The 15,509-nt window shown below is 31.6% G+C and overlaps 1 protein-coding gene across 2 annotated transcripts; it reads right to left on the reverse strand.

The window, feature by feature from the left end:
• Nucleotides 1-7,727: 7,727 nt before the first annotated feature.
• Nucleotides 7,728-11,584, reverse strand: LOC112509442 (ubiquitin-conjugating enzyme E2 27). 2 transcript variants are annotated; one of them, XM_025114405.1, is made up of 5 exons: nt 11,218-11,584; nt 10,804-10,852; nt 9,199-9,280; nt 8,024-8,113; nt 7,728-7,948 (listed from the first exon to the last, which is right to left on the reverse strand). In XM_025114405.1, exons 1-5 carry the CDS (start codon nt 11,393-11,395, stop codon nt 7,841-7,843), a joined length of 507 nt encoding a protein of 168 aa, XP_024970173.1. In that variant the 5' UTR covers nt 11,396-11,584; the 3' UTR covers nt 7,728-7,840. The 2 variants fall into 2 exon arrangements, with proteins under 2 accessions (XP_024970173.1, XP_024970172.1); XM_025114404.1 differs by having other exon boundaries at nt 9,121-9,280.
• Between the last annotated feature and the right edge of the window lie 3,925 nt (nt 11,585-15,509).

The following is a 15,509-nucleotide window of genomic DNA, read 5'->3' on the forward strand; positions in this document are numbered from 1 at the left end:
TATCAAATCATCATATTTGGTACTTATTTGGACTGATAAACGGTTATAAAAAAAGTTAAATGTCCGAGTATTAAAGAAGGATGCGATCAAATGGAAAACTTTGGAGAAGTTGATAAGAGGTTTGAGTATTAACGAAGAAGGGAATAAAGGAAGAGGAAGATAAAAAAAAATTAAGTTTAAATCCACTTAATTTGATAATACTCGTATATAATACCAGGGTTGGGTTCTGGTGAGAATGGAAGTTTTGGTAAAAAATGTAAGAATGAATCTTCATCTTTAGATCAATTCTAATTGAATGTCAATGATGCATCGGCTCAATTCCATTATAAAGTGTAATTTATGGGTGAACATAAGATTAAAAGTGATCAGTGGGTCAGATTTGTTCTTACGCTTCTCATATTAACTCTTCTTCTCACGTGATCATTCGCAATAATACCGCGTGTAATTTAAAAGGAAAACAAGTCAACACAATAAAAAATCAAAAGGTTACTAAAATCAAGAGGAATATATTAGTTATTCATTTGTTTATTAATACGTTAGTGTAAAATTCTTAACTTAACCATCTTTATGTTTATTTAATAAACGCTTAGCTCCTGTTTAATTTGCAGAAATGAAATGGATTTGGAGGAATTTGTATTTTAAATTCATTCCAATCTTATGTTTGGTTTGTTGCATTATCCGAATTTGAAATCCTAAAATTTAATTGAAATTCAACAAACATAGGATTTTGAAATCCTTAAGGGGTGCTCGGGATTTCATGGGATTTCGTAGGATTGTATGAAATAAGGTTTTAAAAAATGCTAAAAATATTTTATTTTATAATAATCGATTAATAAAAATGTAATTTAATTATTTTATAATTAGTTATAATTTTTTGTATAAATAATGGAATCCAATTTCATTCCAAATCCTACAAATCAAACACACTTATGATTTCAAATCCATTCCAATCCAAATCCCTCCATCAAATCTGAATCCCTTAAAAACAATCCTGCAAAATCCTGATAGAAGTATTTGCATTTTTTGAGATTCTTTTGTTTTAATATTTTTAGATGTTTATAAAAATAGGAAACATATTCAAGCAAAAATCCAAAATCCATTATAACTTCATATGACAATCCAAAGATCATACATTCAGCTTTAAACAACACTGATCTTTAAGTGGGCGTTTGGTTTATTTTAAGTAATATGAATGGTGCCACAATTTGAATCACGTTAGTGTCATTTTCTTAGTCAAATGGTGCCACAATTTGAAAAAAGTTACTGTATATTTGTTTCTTATAGTCAAACGGGGTTTTTTTTTCTTATAGTTAAATGGTGTCACCGTTTGAAAAAAATTATGGGTCCATCCTTACTTATCATAATAACAACCGAATAGAATTACATTACTCTTATACGAAGTTTGTCGTTTTTTGACTGGAAAAATGTATTAAAATATAATAAATCTTGTCTTTATTCTTATTACATGTATATAACAACGAATCAAAAAGCTTTCTCAAAAGTAGATTTTGGGAAAACCATGTGTTAAGGTTCGTTAAATTAAACGTCAATTTCGTAAGTTTGGCATTTAATTTTGATCCAAAATAAGAATTTTAAAAAGCTTGTTACATTAATTGACGATTTTAAAAAGTCCCGTTACATCAGTTTAGCGATTTTGATTTACCGTGAGTTCAGTTGGCAAATAGGCAAAACGATTTTTTTATTAAAATACACAATGTGTTCAAATTTGAATCATGCAGGAGACGAGCTTGAACCCTATGCTAGCTTCAGTCGTTAAGTCACTCTGAAATGTGTTCCTGCATTTGGTTCCTACTGGACAAGTTCGATATGAGACCAGTCGAGATTGCTGGTATTCAATATTTTTATTTAAATAAAAACAGATATAAAATATTTTATATTTTAATAATGCTCCACGCCTCATAAAAAAATCAATTTCACCTTTTACTTTATTCAAAATATTAGAATTTAATTCCATGTTCTTAAATTCTATCTTATCTTCTAATATCATAATAATAATAAAATAAAAAACAATATATTTTTAAAACATACAAAATTATAACAACTTATTATTATAAAATATCCCAATCATATAATTGATTTTTTAACATTGTTTGATCTTTAATTATAATTGATCCAATAGTGAAAATATTTTTTTATCTTTCTTACCATAACTTTTATTTATAACGGAAACTTGTATGTAATAAAACATGTAATTTTATTATGTTTTATAAAATTAGAAACCAAAATAAGAGTAAAGTTTTGAGGGCGATTGTTGTTTGAACAAGTCAAAGGGTCAATCATTCACCCCAATTTGGAACACAATTTCTCATCTTAACCTATTAATAAATTCAATTTTTTTTATATATTTTCCAATTAAATAAAATAAAAAAGTTTGACAATAAATTCAACCATCACATATTTATTTATTATTCGGTCCATCGTCAAATAAACCCATCATCATAATCTTAACTGTTTCTAGAACATCATAAATATTTTTTTTTTTTATTAAATTACATATCCAGCTGACCCCATAACTTTTGGGTGATGGTTATCTATACTATCTTATAAAGCATTTGGCTAAAACTCTTAAAACTCTTAAACTCGTTCATCCTTAAACGATTTCATCCATATCCGATTTCATCTTATATATGAATTCATATAACTAACTGCAGATAAACACAATCAAATACAGGATAAACATCTCATTTTAAATATAAAAAAATCTAAAATATAATTATAATCATTAAATTCTAACAGAATACTTAATTATTATCTTTATAAAATTTATAATATCAAACCAAAAATAAATTGTTTTATTATTAAACTTAAATTAAATTATATATATAAAAAAAATATTCTATATTATAAATCATTTGACAAAAACTCTCAAAATGCACTTTTTATGCGTAAAATACTGTTTATTAATGCATATTACTTAAAATTCAAGATTACAAGTAAATTGTGCGTAGGTACAACTTATTAAAGCTCCATATCTGAATTCGTATAACTAACTGCAGATAAACACAATCAAATACAGGATAAACATCTAATTTTAAATATAAAAAATCTAAAATATAATTAGGATAATCATTGAGTTCTAACAGAATCTTAATTATTATCTTTATAAAATGTTATATTATTAAAAAAAAATCATTATTAAACCAAAAATAAATTATTTCATTATTAAAGCAAAAATAAATTATTTCATTATTAAAGCAAAAATAAATTATTTCATTATTAAACTTAAATTAAATTATTAAAAAAAACAATCTATACTATATTATAAAGCATTTGGCAAAAACTCTTAAAAACTATTTTTTATGCGTAAAACATTGTTTATTAATGCATATTACTTACAACTCAAGATTACATGTAGATTGTGCGTAAGTACAACTTATTAAAGCTCCATATCTAAATTCGTGTAACTAATTGCAGATAAACATAATCAAATACAAGATAAACATTTTATTTTAAATATAAAAAATCTAAAATATAATTAGGATAATCATTGAGTTNGATAATCATTGAGTTTTAAGAGAATACTTAATTATTATCTTTATAAAATGTTATATTATTAAACCAAAAATAAATTATTTCATTATTAAATTTAAATTAAGTTATAATAAAAAAAAATAAAGAAATTACATAAAAAATAGAACTTTTAAATAGTTGATTTGATATTAACATTGATATATATTTTTTCAAACTTTTATGACATCTTCAAAATTATATTTTATCCAAAAATAAAATCATTATTGCTTTCCTAAAAACACATAAAATCGTATTATAACATCGACAGAGATAAAGAATAAAATAGAACATTAAAATCGAGATGTATCTCGCTGCATTGCGTGAGTACCCTTCTAGTATATTACAATTATGTTTTAATCATTTATTAGGATATCAAAAATAAGCTCTTTAACCGGATCTTAACCATAAATGAGAATTTGAATAAGCTCTAAAATTCCCAGTTGTAATTAGTTTTATCGGACTAGAAAAACATGAACTCAAAGCCATAAGTTTGCAAGCTTGGCTTATTAAGGCTTTGATTGCAAGATTTCAAGAAATCAATTTTGGAAACCTTATTGAGACTGAATGAATTCAATTGTTACTTTATCAAAGTTCCAAGACAATTACGTATCCAAGTCTTTGAATAACAATCTCCGCAAGAATTCCAACTAAACTACAAGGGTTGTGGCATAGTGGTTGAGGGCCCTAGGTTTTTTGGTGTAATGGTTGAGGCCCTTAAAGCTGTGGACAAGCGTATGTCGGATGACGTACCTTCTTGCAAATCCTGCAAAGCCTTCACTTGTGTTTTTCCCGATGACCAACTATTTTACGAGGTTAGTATGATCATAAAGTTCACTCTCTAAATCAGAAACATTTATCTTGTTCAATCTTTGTGGTTCTCTTTGCATGTCAGATTGGGTGCTAAACTACTGAGAATTTTCAGCTATCGTGGAGATCAAAGCCATAACCTGTGTTGGCGTTTCGATGAAAACTGCTCCACCAATTGTTGTGTTTATCATCTTACACTCCATCGGTAGGAGACGCTCATAAAAATACTATAAAAGCAATTGTTCGAAATTTCCATGTTGTGGACAACTCATACAGAGATGTTTGAATCTCTCCCAATTGTCATGGAGAGTTCCGACATCTCCTTGTTTGACCGTAGATTTCTCTATGGGGGCTAGCGGTTCAGGAAGTTAGTAAAAATTATCAAGAAAACGCCTTGCCATCGCGTTCCACGTTGCTACTGAATCAGGGTGTAGCAAGTAGAGTCATTCCTTAGCACAACCCTTTAAAAAAGGGAATGTCTTTAACCTTATCAGGTCATATGAAACCTCATTGGTTTCATGCTAAGAGAAACTACATGGAATTTTTTCGAATGCTTATTCAGGTCTTCATTCTCTAACCCATATTAAGTGGGTAAAAGATGTACAAAACCAACTTTAAGAATAAATTCATGTCATCTAAAATAAATTCTCCATAACTACTCCAAAATAACGGTTAAATTAAAAAAATTTGATCATTTACAAAGGAAGACTTTAAAATAATAAATATGTAACTTAAATGCTAACTTGTCCCATACCGGGTTGTGTTACAAAATTTATCCATCATATATGTCTCAACATAGATGCTGAGCTTAAATGGACACATAAGTATTTATGTGTGCCTTTTTCCTTTGTCCAAATTGGAATTTTCTGTCATTGAGATGCATATTATAGTACGCTCATAAAGCTCACTAGTTCATGGTTTGCGTGAATTAAGTCATTACACATCATATATAGTATGCATTTTCTAAAACATATGTACCAAATAGTATGCATTTTCTGAAACACATGCAACACTGAAAGAAAAAAGATATCAAAAACTCTCTGGTCAGCAACGAGTTATTTTGTCATTGGCATTCCCTATGTTGCCCGGCCTACACCTGTCTGGACATCATGACCGGTCCTGCTACTTGTCATGTGACTTACTGGTTACATGTCCACATGTTAAAACTGATCATAAGACTTTCATATGAAACAACTTGCTAGAGTTATTTGAAAAACAAAATAAATACATATAGCATGAAACTGATCATAAATAACATATATGTAAAAAAAATAACTATATCATGCATGTAAAATGAAAAATCATGCATACAAACACATCACTATAAAATCATATAATGCTCAAGAATAAACTTGAACGTCAGTATGCATCTCATTGTAAGTTTCACGAAGACTCATTTGTCTGTGTAGATTGATTATTGGTAGCTCTTGACTGAAAACCAATAACATTACATATCATAATATCCGATTAATTGCTTTATTTCTTCAAAAGTGAATAGTAGTAAACTATGGTCAAACTCGATCTGACCTAAATCAAACTCGATCTGACCTAAAGTCAAACTCTAATATCGGATCTCTTAGGGGCCGTTTACCAAACACTTCTCCAGTAAGTGCTTACTGACAAAAATTAACACTATCATTTACTTACCGGGTAAGATTTGAGTTCATCAAAACAACATCGTATGCAACAGTTTACCCGGTAAGCACTTACCGTGGTAAGAGTCGTTGCCCTCACTTATCGGATAAGACTCTTGGTCCTTGCATCGCTCTTACCGGGTAAGATCTTGATTCTTACCATATTCATCCGGTAATGTAATGTGATTTGGTACACACTTACCCGGATAAGTGTTTGGTAAACAGCCCCTTAATGTCTCAAATATCTCTATTTCATCTCATTATTAAAATAATTGTGGGTCAAACAAGGTAAAATTCAACTCGGTCAACCTCGACTAACTTTAGTCAAATCCCAATTCTAAAACTCGACGATGTCCTAAAATGTCGAAATAATCAATTTATAATCTTATATATCTATTTCTCCGACTTAAATCATCCCAATAAATATTTAACTCAAATTACAACTTTTTTAATCTCATTATTTAATCATCAAAATAATTTAATAAACCTCCAACTAGTATGATAGTATCCTTTGTAACAATTCTCAATGTCGATTTATCCTTTTAACAACTAACAAAAACCTCTCTTATGTATTAAAGTGTCCTATTTATCTTAAATTACGACACCTTAAAACACTTGTTAAATTATTTATTAAAATAAATAAATAATATTTTTTTTTTCAAAAATAAAATAATATATTAATTAAATTGGTACTTACACTAATATATTAATTATTTTGAATTTTAATTACTTAATTAACAGAATCTTTATAACTAAATCTTTTATTAATTTAATTGCTTAAATTAAAATCCAGTACATATTTACCCAATTAAATTAATAAACCTACAGAAAACATTAAACTTTAAAATTTAAACTAATTACATTAGCCCAAAAGATTTAAGAAACTATATGGACTCAAATGTGAAGCCCAACAACTAGACACGACCCAACAGCATGAGGCCCGTCATTTCTGGATCCAAGCTCAGGCCTGATCCGCACCAGAATTCGACACGGTGGCTGCCGATGGCAACGACTTCTTCAGGCCGTTTGGCCTTATTTTTGGTTCGGTTTTGCTATTTTTTTTACTAAACTAAAAAATCCACGGAGTTCGCTCCCAGAAATATAGTCATCCGGAGGATGGAGCGACAGAAGTTTTAAGAATTCAAGCGCTATACGTAGCCTTTCAAAGGTGGTTGCTTCTAGGCAAACATCCTGGCTGTCTCTGCACGCCTACCTCCTTTATCACTGAATGGTCATTTAGGGGTCTTAGCTGGTGATCCGGACTGTTTGACTCTCAACGAAAGCTTATCCCTCATCGTCTCACTGGCCAACCTTTAACCCATGAGAACCATCAAATATTGAGTTTCTCTCATTCTCATTCAAATCTTCAGTTTTCTAACCACTCGATTTTTTTTAAAAACTCAAAATTGGACCTTCAAAACTAAAATCTGAAACATAAGGCTAGTAAGGGTCGATAAGGACTTAAAAACGAAGCTAACAATGGAAGAAACTATCTCCAAATCGAAGAATTCCAAATTTGATCCCTAAAAACCATCGCGGGCGAGTTTGAAAGCGGGTTTAGCCGCAAATGAAGCCACCCGAACTCTGGATGCTCTCGATTCCGGTGGGAAAGGCAAGTTTCAAAGTGGTTGTTGCCGCCTGCCATCCCGCTTGCGATTCTGGATGGAGTCCAATAAGGAGAGAAACCAATTTCCTTTTGGGCTTGGACACAAAGAAAGGGGCTTAAGGAAGGATGCACATAAGTTGGGGCTTTTTGAATATAAATGCAGCCATCCACTATGAATCCGCAAACACAACAAATTTCTTTTAGTATTTCATTTGATGAACAAGAACTTAAAAGTCAAAATACAGACCAGTAAGTGTATTAATTAGCCAGAACAGAGCTTCTCTAAGGCCAAGTTTTCATCCCCATCAACTACTTCCAGAGTGCTCCTAACCAAACCTTCTGGAAACCCCATCTCCACAAGCTTTTGTACCTACACAAAACACGCACGATGCTGTCACGATATCTACTTTTGGATCGTTTAGAAATATAAATAATATTCACAGACCTTCTCTTCAATTCCTAGAGATGATGTTTTCGCAAAGGATTCTGTCCAGTAATGAGCTGTGCTTGCAAAAGTCTGATAGTCTTTAAGATACTGAAATAATCAATACAAAGTGAAAAGAAAAACTAGAGATGTGGTGGATACAATTTTTTGATCATCTAAATTACAGAGGGAAGTTCAGGGAGGAACCCAAAATTGATTAGGAACCCAGGAACCGCCCACAGTATGCCACGTGTTCCTCTTCAAGATGAATATGGAGGTGCGATTCAAGACGAATGACACATTCATGATGAATTTGTTACAACATTAATCAAGTTCATATTCCTTACGAATATGCCACGTGTCGCATTGTGGTCTGTCCCCTGGTTCCTAATCAATTTTAGGTTTCTAAAGGGACCTACCCCTCTAATTACATATCTAAAGATCCCACACCCATGTATGCATATCTATGTATATCATCTTTCCATATACTATAAAAAATGAAACCCCAGAAAAACCAAGACCCAAGAGTGGGAAGTTGGAACTATTGAGCCAAGGTTACAGAACCATGATATAGAATTGAGCGTTGAAAAATCGAATCACTTTATACCAAAATATTCACCAAGGGTGCATTTGGTATGCAGATAGATTTGGACACAACTAGAGGGGCGAGAGTGAGGTAGGATGGTGAAAAAATTGTGCAACATTTTTGGGTTTTGATTTGACATGGGTAGTTTAGTAATTTACCAATTTTGTCTCATCTTCCTCATTTTTGTTCCACCTATTTTGGTGGGTCATAAAAAAGGCTTCTTTCCCACTTAGTATTGTCCAATCCCACTAAGACGTCACACCAAACATGATACAACAAGTTTTTCTTCATACCAAGCATACCCCAAGACATGGTGACACGGTACTCCATGCTTAAATATCGAGAATTTTGCTTTCTCGCCAAAGATGAAAACATGAGCACTAGTTTATACTGTATGGAAAATACTACCAACAAGTTTTATCTTTAATTATAAGACATGTCGATCTTGGATTAGGGAAATGAAAGAAGTGTCAATTCAATGAACGGAAGGTAGCAACTAATGTTGTCTCAGAAATCTGACAGCAAGCTATACCTGTTGTGCTACCACTGCATCTTGAGGATCATTAGGTTGAGGGGCTGAGAGCAAGGCCTGTATAGAAAGAAGTGCTACCTTTAAAGTAAGCGCCGGGCTCCATTGATCCTTCAAAATATCCAAGCATATAGCTCCACTTTGGCTGCTAATGTTTGGGTGCCTTCCACAGGGAATGAGCAAAGAAGGATTACATAAACAAAAAGTTCAACCAATCTTAGAAATATCATAAGCTTTAAAATCCTCATGTACATATAAGCAAACTACTGTACATCCCTATTACATCTGTTCAAGATCAATATCCAATTAAAAAGCTAATCACAGTCTAAAGATTATAAGTTCCACCTATTTTAGTCTCCTGCCCAAAGAAGATCAATGCATATTCTTTCCAGTACCCTATTATACATCCCAATAAAGGGTTTATGTGTAATTTTTCGTCGAGTATGACATTATTTGCAATTACTGTCCCAATCAGATTGCATAGGAAAGTATAGATTTTGTTAACTGACCCCTTGAAGAGGTACATCAAAATAAAAAGGGGTATAGATTAAAGAAGTTTCCATATATACGTGAAACAGAGATGATCATAGAAAATGCGCGAGACATATGTTTCTGAATGCATAACGTAAGAAGATAAAAGCAAATGTTAGACCTCTGCTATTATGTGAAACACCCCCAAGAAACTAAGCCACTACCTCGACACCAAAAAGTTGTAGATGCTTTTCAAAAGGGTGACATTTTGTGTCAACCATGCTATGTCTTTCTCTCTCTCTAGAAAACAACAAAAACGAACACAGATACAATTACCAAATAGAAACACGATATCTAACATGTCGTAATCAGAAAATTTTGAAGGATGGTGTTATCTACTACTTCTTAAAGTGACTGTCCTGGTACCACCTGAACCTACAAGCTATCATCTTTCAACATTATCTAACCCCCAACATAAGTAAAGAAGGACAAAAAGTAAACCCTTAAACTGCTGCATTCGTTGATATATGCTTAAAACATGGGGTCTTCATGGAAACAACCGTTTTACACTTTGGGGTAGAAATTCGGTAGGTACATCCAACCCCCCCCCCCAAAAGCCCCACTTCTGGGTAGGATATACTTGTTGGTTTGGTTTTTGGTTTATGCTTAAAACCATACCTTATTTAAACAAGTTCTTTACTGTTTATGTAACCATCTATGATATTCAGTTAATAGCAATTCCTTGCCATATTTGAGAACAAAATGAAGCAACATGTCTGCTACTAGCATTTCCAGATCTTCCTATAAAACATTCATGCGACAAAACTGAGGTTCCGGTACGAAATAAAAGGAAGGCACAAAGTTTTGTGATTCTCCTTTTCATTTCTCAATTAGGATAACGAATTATGTATTTTCAACCAGCAAATAACCTCACGTGTTCACATTAGATACAAGGCCAGAATACGTTGCAGTTTTCTCCACTCCACAACTCTACATATACAACGAACTGGACATTCTGCACGCCCGCCTCAGCTTACTTAAATTTGGCTATCAAACTTCAAAAAAAAAAAAAGGAAGACACTTTAAAGTTTAAACACAATTGCAAAAAGTCCCTGCATGCCTAGAAACAATATGGTCTTTCTAGTTTCTACAATGTGCCCAAAGAACCAATAGAATAGCTAAGATGACAAATTTCACATATATAAACATACATACCAAACTTTAGTTGCAAATTTCATTCTTGGTGGCTCGAAAGGGTATCCATCTGCAATTGAAAGGAAATTGTAGAACACAAATCAACTGAATTAACCTTATGCCAAAAAATAAACAGTTTTGATCATAAAGCCTGAGTCAGTTATGCCATAACTAATACGCTATTTCTCATGCTAATAACCAATACGCCATTACCGATGATTTCAAGCACTATTGATAGTTCAATACGCCATTACCAATACGTCATCCAGCTTCAAAGCAAAATTTTATCAATCACGATATTCCTTTATAAACAACTCAACGCATGTCGTCTCTTTTCAAACAGTATTGTAATTGAAATAACAAACGTCCTAATTCCTACACTCGATCGAAAACCCAAAAATTGAGTTGCATTACATATTCATATAAAATAAATACCGGGCAAATCGATATCAATCTTGAAGGTTCCGCCTTCGTATGGAGTACCAATTGGACCGGGAATTGTGCCGATCAAACTGGTGAGATTGTCGGATTTAGGGTTTACGCTGATACCAGAGACATTAATGTCCTTGTTACATTCTTGAAGCTCCTTTTGCACTCTACCAAAGTCCACCATCTTCTTCTCAATTCGGATTCGGAGAAAGGGAAACAATTTACGCCGGTTTTGATCTCTTCCCCCTTAAAATACACACACACAGACACCTTTGAGTTTCTCTATTTAGGGTTTACGAATATACCTTTGTTGATTGTTTCGATGGTAGGGGAAAGAAAGCAATAGGAGTACCCCCAAAATGCAAAGGCCTGTGGGTCCTTTCCAATTTTGATCGGATCATATGATTTTTGAGATTAAAAATAATAAATAAATAAAGAATTATTTTAATTCATTTATTTTTTGTTTCGATTTAAATTTTCCGTAAACGCAAAAAATACTGTAAAATGTTCAAATGTTCCTATATCTCCGGCATGGAGATTCGTAGAGATCTCGACACGAAACTTGTGGTTTCAGTTGAATTCATGTCGATCCATTTGTATAGATCATTTGTGATTGTTGTTCGATTTTGTTGTAAATAAAGTTGTATTTATCTGAATTTCAAACTGATATTGTTTTCTTGGCATTAAAGTGATAGATGAAAAACAAAGAGGTTGGATATATGAAACACGTTCATCGTAGTTGATGATGGACTATACAACCCTCATCCCGTAGGAAGTAGGAAATCAAATTATAGCATGGCTGATGATTTGGTTATTATGTATGTATGTATGTATGTATGTATGTATGTATGTGTGTATGTCTAAGCTTGCAATATCTGATCGTGGATAAATTACAACATCTAATTATCGTAATATTGTTTATTCTACAAGAGTTGTAAGACTGATGTGTCGGTGAGGACGTTGGGCTCTCAAAAGGGTGGATTGTAAGATCCCACATTGATTGGTTGTGTTGATTTGAATTCAAAGCCACATTGAACAGTAATTTTCAATGTTATCCTCTAAATAAAAGCATTCGTTAGTTAGCAGTTATTTTGTATTTCAAGTATTTGGCAGGTTCTTGTGAGTCGTGATGGCCCTAAGGCCTCATTAATCAACATCCATTATGACAAGTGATGTCTTAAGTAGACGATATGTAAGACTTATTATTGGATCAGATTTGTGAAAATTACTCATTATTAGTACAGAGGATCCATATTAGGCGGTTAAACATCAATTATAATGTGAAATTGTTGCAAATTAAATGAAATTCAAGCTTAAATTCATGTTAATTTTTGTGAATGCAAACGGGGTCATGGATCGGGTTCTCGGGTTGATAATAAGCCATTCAGTTCATTGTTTAATGGATCAAGACTATTGGGCTGTGATTAATGAACTAAGCTTTTATTGGGCCTTATGCTTTTGTCTCTGGGCCGAAAACGCATATGTTGTGCAATGTTGGGCCATATGCTTTATACCCCTACGATTTCAAGATAAAAGCTTTAGGCCCTTAAAATTTCAAGAATTATTCTTTAGGCCCATTAAATTTCAGGATTCTAAGAGAGCATTTGGTTTGGAGAATGATTTATGAAGTAATGCAATCTGTCAAATAAATTGGAATTTGGAATCGATTTGAAATGTAATATTATCAGGTTTGACCATGTGTTAGTTGACAAAAATGAAATTTAATATGTCTAATGAATTGGAATCTGTTTGTTTAGTTTGCAACAAAATAAGATGCAAATTGTTTTTTATAATTTACATCACAAGACCTTAGTAACTGATGGTTAACACATTATCTGTTGAAAGTAATTGTGTGTTGCTAACTATACATTTTTGTGAGTTACATCATAAACCATCAATTAAGATAATTAATGTTATTAATTAATAAAATAATCAATGAGATAATTATAATTATTTATTAAATAAAAATCAATACATTTTTAAAGGATTTCATACATATCTCTCTCTCTCTCTCTCTCTCTCTCACACACACACTATATATCACAATGGGTATCACATTGTGTATCTTTGTGATTACTTGGTACCTACCAGATTTTTGTTCACCGGAGGCCGAAGATTGGAGGTCGGAGAGATGAGAGAGGAGAGAGAAGAGAGGATAGAAGAGTTTTTTAAAAATACCTAAAATGCCCTTTAATTATAATTTTAACTAAAACTACCATAATTATTAATTTCCTAATTTATCTGTTGATTTGTGGTTGAGATTGGATCTTACAGTTACCACAAACTAATCAGTTCTCATTTGATTAAGCCCCTATGCATACATACATATATATAAAACTCCAACTTGAAGTAATCTAAAACCTAAAATTTGGGGCTTAGTTTCCATATTAAAATTAGATCGGGTTTTTGATTTGGCAGTCGAACCCGTCCGATAGGACCGATACACACCCCTAATTTGAGCGTAATAAAATCCTCCAACAAAAAATAATGACTTATTTGGAGAAATTGCAGTAGAATATAACAAACTTTGTAATCCTTTGGATTATATGTAACAATAACCCAACATCATCATTTATTATAATGGAATCTTTTAAAATCATCGATTAACATAACAAACTTTTTAATTAGAGGTCCATTAGGCATTAATGTAACACGTTTTGAACATGATCGTCAATTTACAATAGTTGATGATTTTGATTTTCAATTAAATAATTATTCATCTTACATAAATTGGTCTCCTACCCAGTCCTTTGTCTGATTTACCCACATATTACTACCTTCATAAGTGGCACCTCCTCCACATGCGGACCTAACTAAAAGACAATATATATATATATATATATATATATATATATTCAAATTCAACCCAAGTGAGCAAGTGGTATCGTTGCAATTGCAGACTTGGGTTGAATTTGATTTTCTGTCTTTTAGCTAGGTCCGCAAGTGAGGAGGCGCTATTTATGAAATTGGGTAAATCATAGAGATAAAATGGTTAAGAGATCAATTCATGAGAGAGAAATGACAATTTTATACCAATATCCCTAAAAACAATGTCATTTCACTTACAAGGTAAGACTCTTGATCTTGGTATTGCCTTGCCTCTTACCGGATAAGATTATTGGTCATTGCTACGCTTACCCAGTAATGTAAGTGATTTGGTGAGCGATTAGTAAATGACCCCTTAGTTGGCATATATATGACGTCTTGATTATTGACGTTCTGTATGGGCAGAGCCACCCTTGGGCCTACGGTGAGCCCAAAGCCACTCTCAAATTTGGAACCGTGTATTAAATGCTTACTATGTTTTTACCTTATCGGATGAATATGACAAAAATTGAAAATCTTATCAGATAAGAACAATGACAATAAATCGAGGGTCTTACTTGGTAAGTGAGAGTGACGATTCTTACCAAGTAAATGTTTGCTTACCAGATAAAAATATTTCATATGATATCATTTTAATAGATTCTATCTTACCAATAAGTTAAAAGAAAATGTTACAATCTTACCGATTAGTAAAAAATTATATAACCCAATTCGAAGCCCCACCCCGTAAAGGGGTCTCATGTTCTTTAAATTTAATTTGTTAAATTTATTATATAATTTATAAATACTAATTAGTAAATTTTCATGGAATTTTTATGCATGTGTATTAAATTTAATATTTGGGAAAATGTTTATAGATTATATTTTCTTTAAAATTAGTTATATTTTAATGTAGTTTTATAACACTGTAATTAATATTATTAGAAATTTTAAAAAAAAATTGTTTCAAGTCCTAAAACGATAATTTTGATAATTATTTTTCGGGTCTGTTTATTAATAACTTAATGAAGCTAACAACTTATACCGTCAATTTTTAGAGGGAAACTTTATGTAGAAAGCCAATTAAAAAACATGTTCATTCCGACTAAAAAAATCATCTGAAACAAAAATATTTCTAATCTACACAGATAATCCACATAAACAGCTTTATCCATACATGACTTGATAAAAAACCAACTACACAAACTTTTAATGTCATATTTTAACTAGAAGAGTACTCGCGCAATGCAGCGAGACATATCTTGATTTTAATGTTCTATTTTATTATTTGTCTCTGTCGATGGTATAATACAATTTTATGTGTTTTTAAGAAAACAATAATAATTTTATTTTTGAATAAAATATAAATTTGAAAATATCGTAAAAATTTGAAAAAAAAAAATATATCAATGTTAATATCAAATCAACTATTTAAAATTTCTCATTTTTTATGTAATTTCTTTAATTTATTTTTTTATTATAATTTAATTTAA

This window comes from Cynara cardunculus (genome assembly GCF_001531365.2).
Source record: "Cynara cardunculus var. scolymus isolate 2C chromosome LG 3, CcrdV1, whole genome shotgun sequence".
NCBI lineage: Eukaryota > Viridiplantae > Streptophyta > Magnoliopsida > Asterales > Asteraceae > Cynara > Cynara cardunculus.

What these genes read in the sequence shown, in the direction of transcription:
- LOC112509442 (XM_025114404.1), bottom strand. Translation starts at nt 11,395, where the DNA reads ATGGTGGACTTTGGTAGAGTGCAAAAGGAGCTTCAAGAATGTAACAAG. An exon ending in GATTGATATCGATTTGCCCG is followed by an intron (nt 10,853 to 11,217) that starts GTATTTATTTTA and finishes TTTCAATTGCAG; the next exon opens with ATGGATACCCTTTCGAGCCA. An exon ending in AAATTTGCAACTAAAGTTTG is followed by an intron (nt 9,281 to 10,803) that starts GTATGTATGTTT and finishes TCCCTGTGGAAG; the next exon opens with GCACCCAAACATTAGCAGCC.